We start from the raw sequence: 19,776 nt of genomic DNA on the forward strand, positions 1-19,776 counted from the left end.
TTTCACTTTCGCTTCGTTTAACGCCGCAAAATTCCCTCTCGCTTGCGCACGAACGTTCCCGCGTTCGAAATCCTGTCTCGAAGACAACGAGGCGAATTCGAAGGTAGAAGGAAACGTTGTTTGGATCCAATTAAAAGTTTCCGTAATCTTGAGATTTCGATGCGATTGTAAATCAATGTCTTCGGCGCCGGGCTTTTAAACGATTACTTTTTCGGGATTGAAATTTTCCATTCGAGCGCTAATCCTCGTTCCACGATCGACTACTTCTCTCTATTTACCACGATTACCTAAAATCGTTTTCCATCGACCTAAATCGTCCCGAAACTTTTTCCTCGATGTTACGTTCATCACGGGACGATTTAAGCCGTCGCTCGAGATTGATTTGTAATTCGACGCACAAAAAATGGACGACTCTTAGAAGACAGTTTAAAGGGGAGCTTCGTCTTTTTAATATCCCTCGTCTCCATCGCGATGGAAGCTCATCTCGCGACCTATTCAAGAGCGAAACTTTACCTCGATGGACGCTCTGAACTTCCTACTTTTTCCTGTAGACGAATTATGAAGTTTCTCTTTATTGAAGATTCTCTTAGAATTTGCGATTTGGCTGTTAAAAATTTCTTCGCGTAGCGCCCGAAGGTTGCTTACTCTCTCAGCTTTTAATCCAGCTACGGTCCTTTCGTGTTGTTAACACTCTAAACATTCCTGTTTATTATATTTAAATTTCAGTAACAGCGGCCAAAACATGTATGTGACGTATAATAACTAGGTGAATAAAAAATTGGAGCTACAACACACAATTTAAAATTATGATAGGCAATACATGAAAGTAAACACGAATTTATATTTCTGGGGGATTAAAAATATCTTAATCTCATCGCAACCAATACTAATTTCGAAGTCTCGCCGCTCGGAGGTTTTTGCTAAAGATACACTAGATGAAGCCTCGTCGATCGAGTAAATTAAGGAATAGTTTCTCGTCAAAACAGCGTTAAGCACGTTCCGACGCCCACGTAATGCTCGTAGAAGTTTAAGTTACTACACCTACGCGCGCTGGCGCTACATATGTACACAAATCGATAAAAAGGAGAGTTATCGTCCATCCGTACCACGTGCCACGGCACATACAAGTTATAAATCGAAAGGGAAGACGTTAGGAAAGTTAGCAAGAGATTGATGCTCTATAAAAAATAATAATGTTGCAAACGTGACTGTTCCATTCCAGCTTCCGATTGGAGCTGCCTAATTTTCGGGAGTCCAACAGTGTAGGCGCTCGTCTCGATTTATGTGAAACTCTTGTTAACGTTTCTCTGCGCAGCTACAAATAATTTGGGGAATTTTCAAGAATAGTTCGGAAATCCTGGAAAGTCGGACACATCGATCAAGATTATATTGTGAGGTTATAACCAACAGGCAAACTCTACAGTTGTGCTGCTTTAGGGATCTTTATGACATCTGGAGGTCGAACGATAACATTTCGTACAGCATTGATAAAAGAGATACAAGGGGAAGTAATCGAGCATCACTCGTCGAAATCAGTAAAAACCGAACGATCTAACATAAAAACTAGCGGAACGTAGACGTCGACCAGTGCTCCTGCAAGATTACAGTATCGATATCGAGACGGATCGAGAGACGAACAGACAGAGGTAAAATAGTCGAACGGGAAATGAGAACGCCGACGGAGATTAACAAGAACGACAGAACGCGAGGTACTGTATATTGCTCGGGGGTTGGCGAGGCACCTACGAGCAGAACGGCGCAAGGAAAAGTAGGGAGGCCCCGCTCTCTTTCGAACAGTCACACTGTATAGTCCACGCCACATTATTGGCTAATCTTTCTTACATATATATTAGGGGGACCGGAAAGTAATGAAAATTTTGTCAACATTTATTTATTAAAAAATTCGTAAATACTAATCAACAAAATAGTTTCCATAATTTTCTAACACTTTCTGCTAGCGTAGATGTAGTTATCTCCTTTTTAAAAAAGTCCTTCGATTTTTCATTGAAAAACATTTTCAAGTCGAAGAGATTTTAATTACTTTTCGGTCCTCCTAATATCAATGATTACTTTGCTCTCTCAGTTTATCTCGATATGTCCCATTCGCGGTCTTCGTCACGCGATAGCTTTGCTGATGTAACCATTACATGACAGCTAATCGAACTACCTCGCCAACTCCTGAGCAAAGGACTATACTTGTACCGTGTCAAATGAGTACTTGGAAGGTGGCGAATCCCAGGAAAGGAAAAGTAAAAATTCCGTCGATTAAATGAGGAACGGAAGAGGAGCAGCAGCAGCAGGGCCACTGTCACTACAATGGATAAATGGTACCTTTTGTGGAGACCGACGGGCTCTCCTTGGCCGCTCCTCTCCCGCCCACGATCGCCGAGAGAAGGAAAGAGGAAACGGGGGTGAAAGGCAGTGAAAGGAGAAGAAGAAAGAAAAAGAGGCACCTAGCTGAGAGGGGCTGGAGGTAGAGGACGCAGCAACCCTCGGTGTCGGTTTATACCTGAAGCGACCCTTGAAATCTGTTCTCGGAAGAGTTCACGAGGTGCACTGGCACACTAAACCCCGACACGCACACACGTGGAACGCACGTGAGAGCCGGTGGGTTTATGTGCCCTGTCGGAGCCTTCAGTCGTCCGGAGCTCGCCGTTCAATGCACTTCCTGGGCAAGAGTGGTTCCGACCGATTTTCTTATTTTCGAAAGTGTCCCTGCAACTTTTCGCACGCAGCTCGCGGAATGTGTCTTCGCGATACTCGTATATTCGTGTCTGTGAGACGGAAATGAGAACTAGAGAGACCTTGGGGGAACTCGTGCTTCACCCTCTCGTCCCCAAAGTGTCATTTTAGATAAACACTTGCGCATAATTTATATAGACGATATATTGTCAACTTGCACGAGCAAGTTTTCCTTGGGGAATTCCTCAAAATATTTGTTGCTTCGTTATATACACTTGATTTTTCTCTATACAGGATCAGAAAACTCCTGGTCTCAAAGTCGAGATTGAATTAATCTCCAATGAAGATAAATAAAATACTTCAAATGACATCGTTTAAATTTAAATTATATTTTTCACAATTTTCATTGTAATTTCTACATATATGCTGCAGAAGTAAAATCATAAAAGTGAAACAACATTGACAACATCGAAACACGATCACAAAGGAATTAACTTCCGCTTGAACGTACTTAAAAACCTAACGCTCCTATCCAGGTGTTTTTTAAAAACGTGCGTGGAAACCAGAGTGCGTGCCTCAAAATCATCGGTCTGTGTTCGTCCCTACGATTATAACAGAGTGCGTGCACGTGACTACTTCCTTCGATCAACAAGTGTGCGCGACTGGTAGACCTTTATCGTGGAATAAATTCTGGCTAGCAGGAAGGTTTCCATGAATATCGTTATAACACGATGTGTATAGGTCTAAGCATCGCACACGTATACACGCATACGTGGCCTCGAGTGGCATCCGAAGGTTTCAGTAGTCTGCGACCGACACTCGACGCATTTCCTGCCTAAAAGTGGTTGCAAGTGGTTCTTCGTGTGTATAGTAATTTCGAGGATCCGAATGCGTTGAATCGGTAGCTATAAGCGGAAACCTGTTCGCAAAGGGGAAACATCTTCTCGTCGACAACGGTGCTAATCGTGGAGCAAGTTTCTAACAATATTCTGATATCGAATCTAAATCGTATCGTCTTTACTTTTGTGTGGTAAATTGAACGTCGAATCTTTACAAGTGCCAACGTTTTTTCTTGCTTGATGTTGCTGATAATGCGAGAAGTAAAGTGAGCCAAACGAGACACGACGGGAAGTTGAAAATGTTGCTGGAGCAAGAAATAATGAAATATGCCGGATAAATTCTCTGCTGGGCAAAAAAATTGATCAAAATCGCCTCCATGATGTGGTACGTGACGCTGCGCAATGTTTCCCTGTTAATTCGACACAGAAAACCACCGTGTACAAAAAGCGTTGTCGAAAAAATGAGAAACCATAACATCTGTTTCTACGGTATGCGCGGTTGATTTACGGTTCTCACCTCTTCGGAGCAAAAAATATTTGCTGTATGCTCATGCTGAGTGTAATTAACGCGGGAATGCCGCGAATTGTGAATTAATTTACTTGTATATTACTTGTTTCGTCATGTGTACGATATGTGTATGTAAAATTTAATTACAGCTCCAAAAGGCTTAACTGACTTTTAAAAATGATAATATCAACTTTTTTTTTAACTCTAAATAAAATAGTAAAGCTAAGTAAAAGGTGGGATAGTTTTTAACCCACCTAACTTCAAAGAGTTAAAACGAATAATTTTAGATGGACTAATCGGTTAATTGGGAAATTAATAATGAATCGTCAGGTGTATTCTGGAAATGCGACACGTAATCGGAGTTCTAGTAATCGAACGCGGCGTGACTACAAAACGCTTTTGAAATACTCACTCGGATCGCGGGTTTCCGTTCTCAAAGGCCACCACAGAGGCTGTTCCGTGACGGCGTCGTTTCCGTTATGCAGCCTCGTACAGTCACTTCGTCAGCTGCTGCAGTACGGTGTCCAGCTATACATGAATTGCTGCGCGGTAACGCAGCGCGCGTTGTATCTTCGTGATCTATCAATTTTACGACGCGTCTCCTGCGGAGTCCCAGCAGGAAGAAACGGTGTTAAGTTTCCTACGGGTCGTCGATTATTTCCCACTCACGATTACAATAGCCTATTGATTGGGCCAATGATTAAATCGATCGACGTCTATAATCGATTCGCGTGAGCTGCAAAATTAAAAATCTTTCTTCATTCATTTATTTGTTTATCGGAGGTCAAAAGGTTTCAATACAGACCATTTAAAAACTTTTTGTAATCGATACTCACAAAATTAATGGAGAATTGAACATGAAAAAATCTGTTTCAAAGCGATAGTTGGTGGATCTTCCATAATTCATGATTTCTCTTACTCGCAAATACCGTTGACATTCCATGAAACTCGCGATATTTGACATTAGATATAGATTCCAGAATATAAAATCCTGAAAGTAATATTCCATCATGTTTGTTTGTGTAGTCGACAGTGGTCGGGGGACGAAGAGGACGAGGGTACAACCGGTCACGTAACAACCGAGCATCCTTTGGCCGAGGCGACGATTCCCTTGGTCTCCCATTCGCGTCTCCAAGAGCAACCCTCTAACTTGAGTGCCAATATCGTGACCACTTCCGGAACCCAGAATCCTCCCCGTTCGAGCACGCAGAACCAACAAGAAAGCGTTCTACAGAAATTCAGGAAGAGCTTCTCCTTGAGGTTTCACAAAAAGGGCAGCAAAGAGAGCACCGAGAGCGAGTTCCCGGTAGAGGATAACGACGGTTCCGGCCCTTTGGACGAAGAAGAGGAACGAGACCCGCCGATTGTGTCTGAACAAACTCCTCAGCATAAGGAGGATACCAGTAACGACCAGAAATTTCGGTCAGTTGATCAAATTCCCGATAGTTGGTAATTCAATGGATAGAATTGAATCGACGATGGATTCTTGATGTTGGCAGGTTCGGTCCTCTCGTATGGAGAAGCAGCAAGGAGAGGAAAAAGGGCAACAAAGCTGCCAGAAATGCGAAATGCAACAGCGGTGACAGTGGAATACAGATCGAGGTAATATAACGCCACATTTAATGTCGAACAAAAAATATATTCGCACTTTAGCTCTAAGGCACTACTTTCATCGGACGCAAAACGAAAGAGAGGGAGGAGAGGAGTCGAAGCTGTTTAATTATCGAAACGTGATCATTACTAGAACTAGTGTGACAGAAGAATTTGATCGCTCAGAGTAGCTTCCTATTAGCTGGACTGGAGAGTAATGTCGTTTCTACGAATTTCAATACTTATTTATCATTTATCAGATTATTGATTTTGATCGATCTAGCATTGAAAATTTGCACACTAGATGGCAAAAGGCTGCAAATAACGAGGGTGGTTACATACTTCATTAAAAGCTTATTAAGAATATATTTATTTGAATGTAATGTAACAGAAATGACGTTACTTTTCGATCCCCCTAATACTATTCAAACAGACTCTTCCCCTAATAATCAAACATATGGTGGGGATAGTCGTCCAGCGACCTTGAGCAATCAATATCTTCTTTTCCTAGTTCGTTCATCCCAAATTGTCGTTACATAACGTGTCGCTGCAGTTGAAGAACTCTGCGAAAAAATGGTAATAATGAAATAAAATTGTAAACGATACAGATGGTATCTGGTGGAGCATTGACTGGGGGCAGTGGTGGTGGAATGATGGGGGGTGGTGATAGCTCCGAGTCCCACGACACAGATGTCCAAGACGAGACTGACAGCCCTCCAGCCCTTCGTAGGCGAGTCGCCGACAAATCACGACCCCAGTCCGAGCTCATCAACCAGATACTGATCGACAAGTTTAAGGTAAAGACTATCGTTCTTTGCCCTGTTACCCGCTATACGCAGTGTTCGTATTAACATTTCGAAAGCATTATACGAAGGTTTGTCGATCGTTCTGTTTAATGCGAAATCCTCTTCCGTTGTTGGGTCGACTAATTTATCTTGAAACACTAACGATTATTTGGGTTTGACAACCTCCTCAGGCCTGTTGTACGTTGACTGTGTCATTATTTCTGAATACACAATAATTAAATTTTCGCCATAACCGAAATTAATTCACACTTGTATGAACTTTGACACTAGTAATGAGTCGATAAATATCGTAATTATTAAACTGTACGTATAATTTGAAACTTTCTGATTCGGTTATATTTATTGAAGAAAAACAGTAGACGAAATTCAGGACTGAGGAGGTTAAGGAGGATTAAGGATGGATCTTACTTTGTACAATTATAAATCATCGGTACCCGCGGTCGGAAGCGTCTTTTGAATAATTTCTGCGCAATTTTGATGCACGTCACAATGCCGCTCTCTGGTTGATGATTTATATTTGCTTTGCGAGCGTCACACATTTGTATTCATTATCAGGTCGCACGTATGACTATTTCCTTCGGCACAATAACTCGCATTACTCACGTTTGTATACGGTTTAGCCACGCTCGTACAGATCACTGGCAGTCCCTGATAGGCGGCGAGAGAATATATCGCGTTAGCCAGGATACGAGGAGAGGAAGCGCAATCCTGGTTAGTTGATATCGAGTTGTCCGCTCGAACGAGCACGATTTATGGAATCGTGTACGAAAGTCGAATCATCATAGCTTGCCTCGTAGTCGATCAATTTGTTCGTGACCTAGCGATCATTTTCGAAGAACCTTCCTCGCCAGTGTATTCTAATTAAGTCCAATTCAAAACTTCAACGAGAATTCTCGAAAGTTAGGGAGTGTAAAAACGTGAAAAGCGCTGAAATAATTCATCGAGAACAAAAGATGTCCGTCGACTAACAAGTAAAGCCATGAGCGATTCATTCGATTTAAATTGTAATTTTTATTGCACGAATAATAGAATATAAGAGACTTTTGCCCATCTGTGTCCAACTGCTACGTGATCGTAAAAACATTGACTATCACAACCGTTACAAACTCTCTCTATTTGTTTATTAACCGACGTCTATGTTGTATGTTTCTAAATCAGCGCTTCTCAACCGCTGTGCTGCAGAGTCTATGTTAAAAGCAAACATTATTATATTACTGATATTATTCACGATTACAATCTTTATCATCAAAAATATTAACCCTTTGCACTCCAAGCAATTTGGCTATATGCAGGTAGACAACTTCAAGACCATTTTTCTTAGATTTCTGATTTATGGAACGACCATGAAAAACTCTTTAGAGTTTGTTAAATTATACGTTTTTTTTTGTAGAAGTTTACATTTTTATTAATCAAACATAATCATACGTAAATTATGATAGTTTAATGGAGATATTGTCCTTCGTTTGATTATTTATATGAAGTTGTTTGAAACAAATAATGGAAAACTAACGTATCTTGTAACGCTGTTGCTTAAGAATATTGAAACTTAATGATAAATTGTGGCCAGTGACATTGGCCGTACGAGTAGAACGCATTCGAGTTCAGTACAGGTGGCCTCAGGAGTGCAAAGGGTTAAAAATCTCTAAACTATGCTATGAGCTTAAGATGGTCAAGAACCACTGTACTAAGCCAAAGTGGGAACAGTGTATGTAACAGCTTACCAATATTCTGGAAGACTGGCCTGGCGTCACGCCCAGAAGAGTCGTTGCTTCGCTTCGAACGAAAATGAACGTGGACGTTGACGCTAACAGGGCCGTAATAATTTCAGGCGGATCTCCAGAGTCGAACGTCGAGGCACCAGCATGTAAGAAGAACGAACAGCGATTTAGGAGGTCAGAGGTTACTCCAGTGGGACACGAGGTCTGGTTACAGCCACGCGCACAATTATCGCAGGATGCTCTCGACTCCTTCGCCTATCAAGACGAGGCCTCCAAGGCTCAGTCCGAGACATTCCTCCCATGACATCGTTACGCTGAGAAGGTGCGTTTAACGACCGTGATCCATCTCGTGCTCTCGCACCCTTATCGCAAACGCCTCATTGACTTTTCGCCATCTGCGAGCAAGAGCCAGGCTCCCCGACGAAAAAACTGAAAACTTGGAACGATTAGACAGAATTCACGATCCGTAGCGCGTATATTAGAAATTTCCATTATTATTGAGAAACTTTTACCTCTGCTATACAGGGTGTCCTATGGGGTTCCATGCAAACTTTCACGGATAAAAGTTCTGCGACTAAAAATGCATTAACATCATGATATCCAAAATGGCATAGAAACGCGCGTCCATACATGCTTTCTTAAATGTTAAGCATTTGACATTTTTGTATTATTTTTGGCCGCGGAACACGCAAAGTTTGACACGAAAATCCGTCAAGCACTCCGTATACGACGATCGTTTGGGTTTCTCATGAAATGTTTCGCCCGTGACGAACGCGATGAAATTATCAACACCGTCCGACATGTAAACGACGGAAAGATATTAGGTGCTTTTTCGTTATCGTTGCTTTCTCTATATCTCGGCGCGCGAACGAATTGTCTACTTTTAAACGGACGTTATCCGAACGGCTCGCTGTTTCTTTTTTTCGATTAACTATAAACGAATCATAGCACGACATTAGACAATCATCAAAATAAATCCTTGAAAACTGTCCTTGAAGGAAATTTAAATTCTTTATTCTCGAACCTTTCCAGTAAATCGAGGGAGAATAGTGGTAGGTAAACGGGTATTATAACAAACCACCTTCTTTTAATTTTTCCTCGTAAAACAAGTTGGTCTGCCACGCGTAACAATGTACGGAGTGGTTCTTTCGTATCGACGAGCAAACCGCTGCAAGAAAACATTCACGTCCTTTGTACAAAAGCCTGATCAATTTTTTTTTTATACTTGTTTATTCTGCATACAGAGTCTCGAACCACATAGACTTAGATCACCTACACACGAATAGAAATATCGAGATTATTCGATTGTCATTTAGGAATGTCTTTCGATCCTTTTCAACCAACAATCTCAGTGCTGCTTAGAGGATTAATCGCAAATTACAGAGACTAATTGAATTAGACGTATTGAAGTTGTTAGAGTAGTTAGTGGCTGTTGGTAACAAGTTTGCCGGCAATTGATTACGACAATTCCGAAGGAATATACAGGATGTCCCGTGATGAATTCTACGTGCAAAAACAAGTGTAGAAAAAAAAGTCATCTTTTCCTTTTTTTTGCTCTTGTCAATGTACAGGATTATGTGGTATAATATTTGTGTAATTTTTTGTTATATCGAGCAAACAAGAGTAAAATTTGCAATATTGTCTTGATTACATAATATATTTCTCTATACTGTGTCCTTTACGAGGATTAACATAAATAAATAGAATGTACATATTTTGTTTAGTTTTGCATGTAGAGTGATTGCAGCACTCGTGGCGGGATATTTTGTAGGATTCGATGTAAGAAACAAGGATAAGAAAATGAGCGATTGAGGTAGGCCAATATCCAGAACCACTCTGTATACACGTGTATACCTTGTCGTGTGCATATATACTTACCTATTGTAATTCGTTGCTGAATGTTGTATCGATGCTTCTACGTAAACACAAGCTTGTTGATCTTCTATCCGACCGTGTACGGATGAAGGAGACCATTAACGGCGATTTTATTCTGGTCCCAGTAACGCGAAAGGGAGGAGTTCTCGGACAAATTTGAGGCGTTCACTTAGCCAACCACTGGGTATCAATCAGCTATCACCCTTGATGCGCACCAAAACTGCAGGTAAACCTAACACTCGTCAATTTGAAATCGAAACCCTCGACCGATACTGTCCAAGTCCTAACGTAGACATCTTTTTTGCTTTCCTCCCGAACAAACGAGTGATTCGTTGAGTTCCTGATTATAAACAAACCTGGGACATTATATTTTCATTACCTCGCGCGTTATTTCGCCGATGTTTGTCACAGTCAAAGATATCTTTAAAAAGGATTTGAAACATATCGCTCGTTTGCTTGGTAAGAAAGATTCACTGGTAGCAAACCCGTTGACGAAGAATTAGTGCACACTTTCTACTCCAAATGGTATCCAGTTTCTCTCTAGACACAACTTCCGAGAGTGCTCTAAATTGGCATGCACCCTTGTAAAGATCTTAAAGCATTTCACCGTTGTAACGGAACGCACCTTGTAAGAAGAGTTACTTGACATTAAGGAATGCGGAACACTCCTGTATTAATCGTGTTGATATCTTCATTCCGTAAGGACTGCTTCTTGTGAATACGCTTTTGTTTGCAAGCTACAGTAGAGACTAATTACTTCCAAGGGAACTTCGTGAAACTTCGCATAGTGAATGAAAACATTACTTTCTCTGTATCACTTTGCAATCTTTTCACGCTGATAAGCACTTAACATACCAACGGTAGCTTTCGCGAGGTTCCAACGAGAAGATTGGTCACCCTTCTGTCAAACATCATAAACGACATTTTCTTTAATCTTTCGCTGCCTATCAACGCCTACGATGGATAGCTGCAGGGTGATTTTTCGAACATGTGACTGCTTTCTCGTATTGCGAATTAAAGTCTAAGCGGTTCCGAAACCGAGACGCGGGCCCAGGACCGAAAGTAGAAAGAGAGATGATCGAATTGCGTGCTGGTAGCTTGTTCCCGTGATGAAGACCGCTCGTTTGTTTGAAATGTAGGCGCGAGGTTGCCCGGTGGAAACGTCCTGTCCGAGGACGAACAGGACGGGAGAGGTGGAACGTCCGACGACGAGATGATGTCCGACTCCGAATCCTCCATCGCCTCCTTGACGGACAGAAAGAAGTCCTTCGAGCAGACGATGGACGAGGAGGTTGTAATACTGGCTGAAGCTGTTTGGGACCACGTGGCGATGGAACCAGAGGAGCTGGCTTTTCGTGCTGGCGACGTGATTGAGGTCCTGGACAACCTGGACAAGGACTGGTGGTGGGGTAACTGCAGAGGCGAGCATGGGTGGTTCCCGGCTGCATTTGTCAGGGTATGACGTTACATATTAGCTTGAACAGCAGAACAACAAATGCCATGAACTCGTGAGATGACTTAACACATTAGCGACCGGCAGATATTTTACGTTTCTAATACCGAGTACTGACAAAAATAATAAAACTCTGAAGCTGGACGTCGCAAATTTGTATCATTAGAGCGAAGATAAAAATAATAAAATATGTTTTATAATATCAATGTTGTAAATATGTAGTGTATAAAATAAAAAGATTTTCATAATTATAAGTAATATAATATATATAAAATAATAAGATTCTACAATTTGAAGTGACGTGAATTCACATCAGCGGTCGCGAATGTGTTAATAATAACTCTATAAAGTGTTGCTGCAACTACACAGTTCAGACCTGACATAGGCCAGCGTTTTTTTGCAGTAGATAACATCTCAAAAGTGTACAAACTCGAAGAACTCCAACTCCATATTTTAAAAATTATTCTTCCCAAAACGTTGGACTCGTACAGTACGTAGGATCTTTGCTTGTCCAGTTACGCGTAAGCCAAGAAGACACTGTCGAGGATTGTTTGGCTGCGATGGCCTCCGGAGGAACGTCCACCACCCAACTGAGAAGACGCACCAGCGTTTCGCTTCTGTCGAACGAGCAAGTCAGGGCGAGCGTTGTTCGAGAACTGGTCCAAACAGAACGGGACTTCGTTAAAGTACTGAGAGACGTCGCGGAAGGCTACGTGGCCGAATGTCGACGGCGGACGGACATGTTCAACGAGGAACAGATAGAAACGATTTTTATCAACCTCGAGGAGCTGCTAGACTTCCAGTCCGAGTTTTTGAAGGATCTCGAGTCTAGCATCGACTGGAACGCTCCGTACAAGAGTTGCGTCGGTGAATGTTTCCTCAACCACGTAAGAAATCCAAAGAGCACTCAACTTATGGCGTTACAATAATCGTTACGTCGTGCTTGATGTCGCTGTAATCATTTTCAGAGGGCGGGATTCCGTATGTACTCGGAGTACTGCAACAGTCACCCGATGGCCACCGCCACGTTGCAAGAACTGTATCAGCATAACCGTTATAGTAAATTCTTCGAAGCATGTAGACTAATGAGAGGATTAATAGAGATTCCTTTGGACGGGTATTTGTTAACGCCTGTGCAACGAATATGTAAATATCCGCTTCAATTGGCGGAGCTGTTGAAATACACGAAAGCTGACCACCCGGATTACCTTAAGATTCAGGAAGCTCTAGAGGCAATGCGAGATGTTGCGGTTTTAATCAACGAAAGGAAGAGGCGAATGGAGAGTCTCGAGAAGCTTGCTGCGTGGCAGTTAAGGGTTGAGGGGTGGGAGGTAGGCATTTTTCACATCGTTTGCAATATAATTATTGTGGAAAGTCACCGCTTAAAAGAACCGTAAAACGTAGTAAAATTCGATTTTATAATAATCGTACTATCTCCGATTACTGTTATAGGGTGAAGATCTCATAGAAGTTTCATCCCAGTTAATTTACCAAGGCGATGCGATGAGAGTCACCACTGGCATGTGGACGAACAACATCACCCTCTTCCTGTTCGACCATCAATTAGTTTATTGTAAAAAGGATATATTAAAAAGAAACAATTACGTATATAAAGGTCGAATTTATCTTGACACCAGCGAAGTAATTGACGTGCCTGACGGTAAAGGTAATTCGCGAAGAATGTGATGATTACCTATTAGTAAATTTTCAATTATTTAACCAAGATTATACTAAGAAATGTGTCCCGTTCACTTACAGATCATCAGTTGGGAGTGACAGTGAGACACTGTCTGAAGGTGTACAGTTGCGTTCGAGATAAATGGTTGCTCTTCTGCTGTCGCACGGCGGAAGAGAAGCGTCGGTGGTTGGCAGCCATGGCGGAGGAACGGAGACTAGTTGCTCAAGACAGGAACGATGGTCTGGAGTTTCCAGCTGCAGCCAGACAATTAGCCAGGCTCGCGGCGACCAGGCAGCAGAACAGACCACCAATCAAACCTCGCAGTACGTAGAACGATTATTATCCTAATCATGAAGAGAGAGATACAGGCAACTTTAGGTTCACGAACGAGTTTTATTCTAAGACACCATTCGTTACACGTGCTGAATGTTGCTGACAGTCACAAACTCCTCTTTCCACTGTTGCGAATCCTTCCTCACTTGCGTCTCTAGCTGTAAAGATCGTCAACTCGTTAGAGTTTAATTTCAGAACTACAGCCATCTTCTTGTATTATAGATATTCTGGGAGGGTGTAGAATATCAGATCCTTCTTCAGAATTAAGGTGTGTATCTATTTTCATTAAATCGTTGGGTAATTAGCTCAAGTGCTCTCTTACGTCAACAACGATGTATTTTTTTTTTTTTTTTTTTTTTTTTTTTTTTTTTTTTGAGTTCTTTATAGCTGTTCGTAAACCGAGAGTTGCTTGTACCTTAGACACAAGAGATTATGTCACAATTGAATTACAGATAAAGCGTACAAAAGGGAGTCCGCTTACGACATGCCAACTGTGGTTGGTCAAGGAGCAACGAACTCGTTAGGACGTAAGGTTGGCACTTGGTTCACGTTTGGTAGCAGCAAAAAAAGTACTCGACCTCAGCCGTCCTGAGACAGGCCTACCTTCGTGCCATACATTGACTTGTGAAAGTCTTACGAGGAGCGCTTAATCGTTGCTTGGCGACCATGACTTGAATGCACGTTACTTGACGTTTGAGGAACGAATATATGTAGTAACGAACCAATCCTGACCCCCTTCGTTATCTTCGAGCCTCAAAGTTTCACGGAAACGAAATAAAGGTTGTACTTCATTCGCTGGGAATGCAAACGGTCTTAAGCGCTTGTCACATGTATGGAGCGAAGGTAATTAATCAATGTATCATTAAATTTCATTTTACAATTGTTATCAATTGAATGACATCGATAAAAGTCGTTAACGGAATACCATCGCGTTACAGTTTCCATCAGTCCAGTCATAGTATTCTTATTTAATTTAAAAAAGCATTTCCACGAAAATGATCGTACGTTTGTGTCATCGACCATATTTATTTCACTGCCTCACGAAAAGATTTTTGATTAAACGTTCTATTGTATTACAATCGCGAGGATCACTGCACGGAGTGACAAGGTATTATCACTTAGATTTCTCTAGTAAATAATAAACGTTGTTTATTCGAAATAAAAGTTACACCGCAGGAAATAACGTTAATTAAAATTAATTAAATTTTACGCAAAGAAGAATACGCGCACAAGCTACGCTTACGCAAACGTTTTGACGAAGAGAGCATTATGATGTGCCGAGAAGTATATATAAACGTAAGAAATATGAAGATTCTAACGACGAAAGATACTGAGACAAGTATCGTCGGAAAGTATAGTTACTGAGGGAAGAAATGCATCGATCGATGAGATAAATACACTTACTATTAGACGTAGATAATACATGTATAAAGCCGCTAGCGAGCTTTCGAGTACTAAAGAGAAAGTACTAGTCACTCTTATCACGCACTTGTACGAAGAACAGTGATAAAACTTTAGTGTTATTCGACCGCTTGAATGAGTGTTGTGAGCAATGAACGGATTAGCAACGGCCATACATTTTTTTTTTATGGTAATCGAAAGACTGACGATAGAAATGCTTCTTTCTCTGTAGAACTACAAGGGAATCGGTACGAGGATAGCACTGAGAGAAAAGTGTAATCGAAATATAAAGAAATTTCACCGTAGACGAGTATTTATAGTTCGGATCATCTTTCGAATTGTACTCCTCTGTTCGATAATCTAGATAGTCTTCTAGGACGCACACATTAGGATAATGTTGACTGTAGCGTTGTCTTGGAGACTTCTCTCTCAGTGAAGTAAACCGTATCACGGCACATATTTGTAGAAAAGAATCTCGAGAGTAAAAGTCACGCGATATTCCTTTTACTGCCTAAAATTATCGTCACTCCACCTGAAGCAGTAATCGTAAAATACTCAACGTAGTTTGTACGGAGATTTTAAATTTGGTAAAGAGACGAAGAAAATTATATTTCTACGTCGTAACAGAGAGACAGTATTAACGATACAGGTATCACTAAACGTGTAAATAATCGCATATCAAGCCTCCTTTTCTACTGCTGCTTAAGCAGTGTCTAAAGTTAACACCCCAGAAGATATCTTTCAAAGTTTTTCTACTCTTGTACAGGAAAATGTTACGCGAATATCGTAATGAAAGCCAGTCAGCCAGCAAAAACCTCTGTGTTTTGTATGCAAACGTAAATTAACAACATTGTAAACGTTGTCTGTGCAATTATTTATCACAGATGAATAAATTAACGTTTTCAAAAAATAAAAAAATAAAACTGATCCACCGATTGTGAAAGTTTTCAACACTGCCAATATGTTTACTATATATGTCTTCGTTCGTTTGTATATTTTCTCGTCACGCTTGACGCATAAAATACTTTTTGAAGTATATATGTATACGTTTATAAAAGCAAAAAAAGGATAATCGTTATTTTGTATTAGCGGACTTTTCATATTTCTCTGTCTTCGAACGTGATTTATTAGACGAAATATTTGTGAATGAAAAACAATACACAGAAGTATATTTTTGCTTATTTTCTGGCATTGTATTTACTATAGGACGAGGACAATATGATGACAAAATGGAGGAGCAAGATTCCTACTCAACTGTACAGAGATCATTAACCATCGATGTGTAGACTAGGGGCAAAACAATTTGTTGCTGGACCTAACTCATTTAAGAGTTATTTTTATAGAACAAATTTATTTGTTCGAATACAATTTCTCTGTAAGCATTGCTATCTAAGAACGAGTTTAATGGCCAATGTAACTAAACGTAAGAAGAGAATATCTCGTGTTATTTGTAAATGCTGAATCGATAATACTGCATACTACGCAACTTGGAACATTTAATTCATTGAGTTCCATTTGTGTATATGAGCAAACACACAAAATTTCTGCAAATTACCAGAGTAATATTACAAATGTAAATATAATGTGTTACTAGAAAGAAATTTGAGCAGCGTTTGTCCTTTGTATCGGTCGTGTTCTACATATCGCGATGAAGATTCATATGTTGATAAACATATAATTATTGATTTAATATTTATTTTTTTTACAATTATAGATAAAATAATTTGTTTTATTACTCTGGATATATCGAAACAAATTTTGCACAAATGTCAAAATAATGTGCTTCAAAGCAATAATATTCCTAGGCGTTACAGTAATAACAGTTTAGGCTGTTGCACATATATGTAAACACATATACTTTCTCTTGTATTTGATATTTGTAGCTGTATGTGCATATTAATGACTCACGTTACGTAAATATTCACCACTAATATGCACGCACATTCTACGTTCACGAGTTGAAAACAATTGATACAATAATGTATCGTTTTGTTTCTTGTAAATAGCTAGGTATCGTAATGTATAAGTGTAAATACTGTAGAACTGTTTGTTGGCAAAAACTTCAACGCAACCTAGGTATTAAGCGACGTTAAAATTTCATGACATATACCTTTTGGATAAAAATTAATTACTGATTGAATAGCGCAATGTTTTGTATATTTGTATATCTAATTTAATGATTTAATAATAAATTACTCTCTTTGCTCGATTGTTCACGTTATATATACTTATTGTTTATGATATGTACAGTTGAAATTACGTAATATGTTTACAGTTGTTTTCAAAATATAAATATATACTCAGTTAAATATATGTAAATAAACATTTTATAATTACTATATTATTATTACTTTATTACACTAAATAGCACGTGTCTGTCGGACATTAAGCTTCACAAATATTATTCAGGATATATTGTGTATATTATGTATGCTGTAGATACAGTGAAAAAATCAATCTATTTACGGAAATAAAAAGCAGTTTTTAAATTCGTGAGCCAGTGGTATAGAAGGAAAGGTATCATGGTTCAATATAATTTAAAAAGCACAAAATAATTTATTTAAGTGTAACCATAGTTTCTACAATACGGATATATTTTTTTTCGTGTACAATTTCAATTCAAGTTACTTTTATAAATAAATACATTTGAATATGCCCACGTAAAACATATGGTGCTGTCATCTACGGCAAAACGCCCAAGTTTGTCGTTAAATAGTTTTTACTTTTTCACGCTAGATGGTGCCACCGATTCCTTTTTATAAAAATATAGAAAATTGCAGCGTCGGTATTTCTTGTACAATAGCGCAATCTAGCGTATAAGAATACAAACTATTTCACGTCCAACTTGGGCGATTTTCTCCTAGATGGCAGTATCGTAGTATTTCCAGTGGTTCTCAAATTATTTATTTCAAAGATTATGTATTTATGTATTATAGTTTTACGTGACTTGATAATAAATTACTCTCCTTGCTCAATTTTTCACATTATAAATACTTATTGTTCATGATATGTACAGATGAAATTACATAATATGTTTACAATTGTTCTCACAATATAAATATATATTTAGTTAAACCTACATAAATAAACGTTTCATAATTACAATATTATTATTACTTTATTGCATTTAAGCTTCACAAATACTAGTAAAGATGCGCTGTCATGCTTTCAAAAAGATTGTACTCATAAAAAAGATTCAAAGAAAATTCACTCCTACTCCCATTTATTGCACAAATTTATAAAGATTAAGTACCAAGTATATAAGTTGCATTTTTCGATATCTGAGCCTTCAGTTCAGAATTTTCTTTTTTTAATTGATTCACTACATGTCTTAAAGTTTTAGCTTCTTCTGACAGTTGAGCATTTTCATCCAAACTTTGTGCATAACTCTCTTGTACATATCGTAATTCAGTGATGTATTCACATGCTCTTGCTAAGATTCCTCCTTTGCTCTGTAAAGAAACAATTTTTCCTTGCAATAAAAATATTAGATATATTTAAAGATTATACTTTACCTGCAATTCAAAATTTGTCTTTACATCTCCATCTCCTGTTGTATTTTGATCAGAATTAGGTAAAATCTTCCCTAATTTTGAAATCCAATTATTGATTTTATCTCTGCGGCGTCTTTCAACTTCATTATGTGTTACCCTACGTCTTTCATCCCTCTAGGTAAGAATATATATTAATAGCTGATATCATTAAATAACATCACTGACTTTATTAGGCAATGTAATTACCTTTTTAATAGTAGTAAGAATATTTTGTGGATTATCTAATTGAAGTTTAACACGTGGAGCAGTTGATCTTGTAGATTCTGTAGCAACTACATCATTGCCAAATACATAAAACTGACCATTTATAGGTGATGTCAAAACTTGAACAGTATTATTTATAGGTGAAGCAATTGACAAGTCAGAATTGTTTGTATGACCATCACCAGCTTCTACCACACGATATGCAATGAGATCATCATTTCTATTCACTTCACATAATTGATATTGTATATTATCATCTTCTGTGACAGTTTCTATTTCTGTATCACAATCTATTATTTCTGCTTCCTCTAGAACTACTCCAACATTGTCATTGCTAATAGTATTCTCATCCACGCTATAAAATATTAAACAATTCACTGTTTTCTCTGAGCTAACCTCAATTTGGAAATGGACAGTATCTGTCTTTCCTTACAGAATTAAAATGCATACGTAATTACATGAAATGTTTGATGTCAAATGTTTTCTTAATATTCGGTGAGATTAAGATGAAGACTCCTATCAACGGAACTATTTGTTTTATTTATTATAATTCTGGCTTTTATTTTTCTATCATTATTATAAAAAAGCGTTCATTTGTTGCAATTACTAAAGGAAACAAGATAAATACCTTTCGTCGATGTGATCAAAATGGTTTAAAACTTCCATTTTAATTTACAAAATGAATTTACTCCGATCCGTGATCTTTATACTCCTTATACACAAAAATGCACCACATTACACTTGCATCACTATACGTAAGCACCGTGAACCACAACCTTACACTATACAATACATTACACTTATACAGAAATATATCGACCGAACAGTCTGCTTGAAAATCTTCAAGCATTAAGAGGTATTTTAAAAGCGATCGTTTACATAAATAACTGTATCAACTATACAGTTGTAAATAATGGAAAAGACACATATTGTAAAAACACGTTTATTTTGTAATTCAAAAACAACAAGCGTGTACTTTTATTAGAAAGAAAATATATTCTTACATAAACTATATGATACTGTATGTACAAATTTAAAATGCAAGTACATATACAGATCCACAGATATTATGTACTTTCGTTACCGCTTATTGAACGTTTCAGGCATGTTTTATTTTGGAGTTTCATGCTGGGGA

At 38.9% G+C, this 19,776-nt stretch overlaps 2 protein-coding genes and 1 long non-coding RNA gene across 8 annotated transcripts in view; 1 reads left to right on the forward strand and 2 right to left on the reverse strand.

The window, feature by feature from the left end:
* LOC128888422 (uncharacterized) overlaps nt 1-17,099 on the forward strand; it is a 158,495-nt gene extending 141,396 nt beyond the window's left edge. For 4 of the 6 annotated variants that reach the window (XM_054145255.1, XM_054145253.1, XM_054145254.1 and 1 more), the window contains 11 exons: nt 5,056-5,451; nt 5,529-5,631; nt 6,228-6,416; nt 8,254-8,465; nt 10,144-10,244; nt 11,158-11,474; nt 11,987-12,358; nt 12,440-12,802; nt 12,924-13,137; nt 13,230-13,472; nt 13,935-17,099. In XM_054145255.1, coding sequence (XP_054001230.1) covers nt 5,056-5,451; nt 5,529-5,631; nt 6,228-6,416; nt 8,254-8,465; nt 10,144-10,244; nt 11,158-11,474; nt 11,987-12,358; nt 12,440-12,802; nt 12,924-13,137; nt 13,230-13,472; nt 13,935-14,074 — 2,650 coding nt within the window. In that variant the 3' untranslated portion in view covers nt 14,075-17,099. Of the gene's footprint in view, nt 1-5,055; nt 5,452-5,528; nt 5,632-6,227; nt 6,417-8,253; nt 8,466-10,143; nt 10,245-11,157; nt 11,475-11,986; nt 12,359-12,439; nt 12,803-12,923; nt 13,138-13,229; nt 13,473-13,704; nt 13,751-13,934 lie in introns of all 6 variants that reach the window. The other 2 variants (XM_054145257.1, XM_054145258.1) reach the window with 2 other exon arrangements.
* LOC128888437 (uncharacterized) lies at nt 3,090-7,059 on the reverse strand. The gene is made up of 4 exons (XR_008460254.1): nt 7,029-7,059; nt 4,866-5,020; nt 4,442-4,765; nt 3,090-3,931 (listed from the first exon to the last, which is right to left on the reverse strand). It is a non-coding gene; the product is annotated as an uncharacterized LOC128888437 (long non-coding RNA).
* A 990-nt stretch (nt 17,100-18,089) lies between the features above and the next one.
* LOC128888431 (upstream stimulatory factor 2-like) lies at nt 18,090-19,748 on the reverse strand. The gene is made up of 4 exons (XM_054145284.1): nt 19,270-19,748; nt 18,624-18,996; nt 18,399-18,551; nt 18,090-18,335 (listed from the first exon to the last, which is right to left on the reverse strand). The coding sequence occupies exons 1-4, from the start codon at nt 19,305-19,307 to the stop codon at nt 18,129-18,131; spliced, it is 771 nt and encodes a 256-aa protein (XP_054001259.1). The 5' UTR covers nt 19,308-19,748; the 3' UTR covers nt 18,090-18,128.
* Between the last annotated feature and the right edge of the window lie 28 nt (nt 19,749-19,776).

Source organism: Hylaeus anthracinus, unplaced genomic scaffold (genome assembly GCF_026225885.1).
Source record: "Hylaeus anthracinus isolate JK02 unplaced genomic scaffold, UHH_iyHylAnth1.0_haploid 11994, whole genome shotgun sequence".
NCBI lineage: Eukaryota > Metazoa > Arthropoda > Insecta > Hymenoptera > Colletidae > Hylaeus > Hylaeus anthracinus.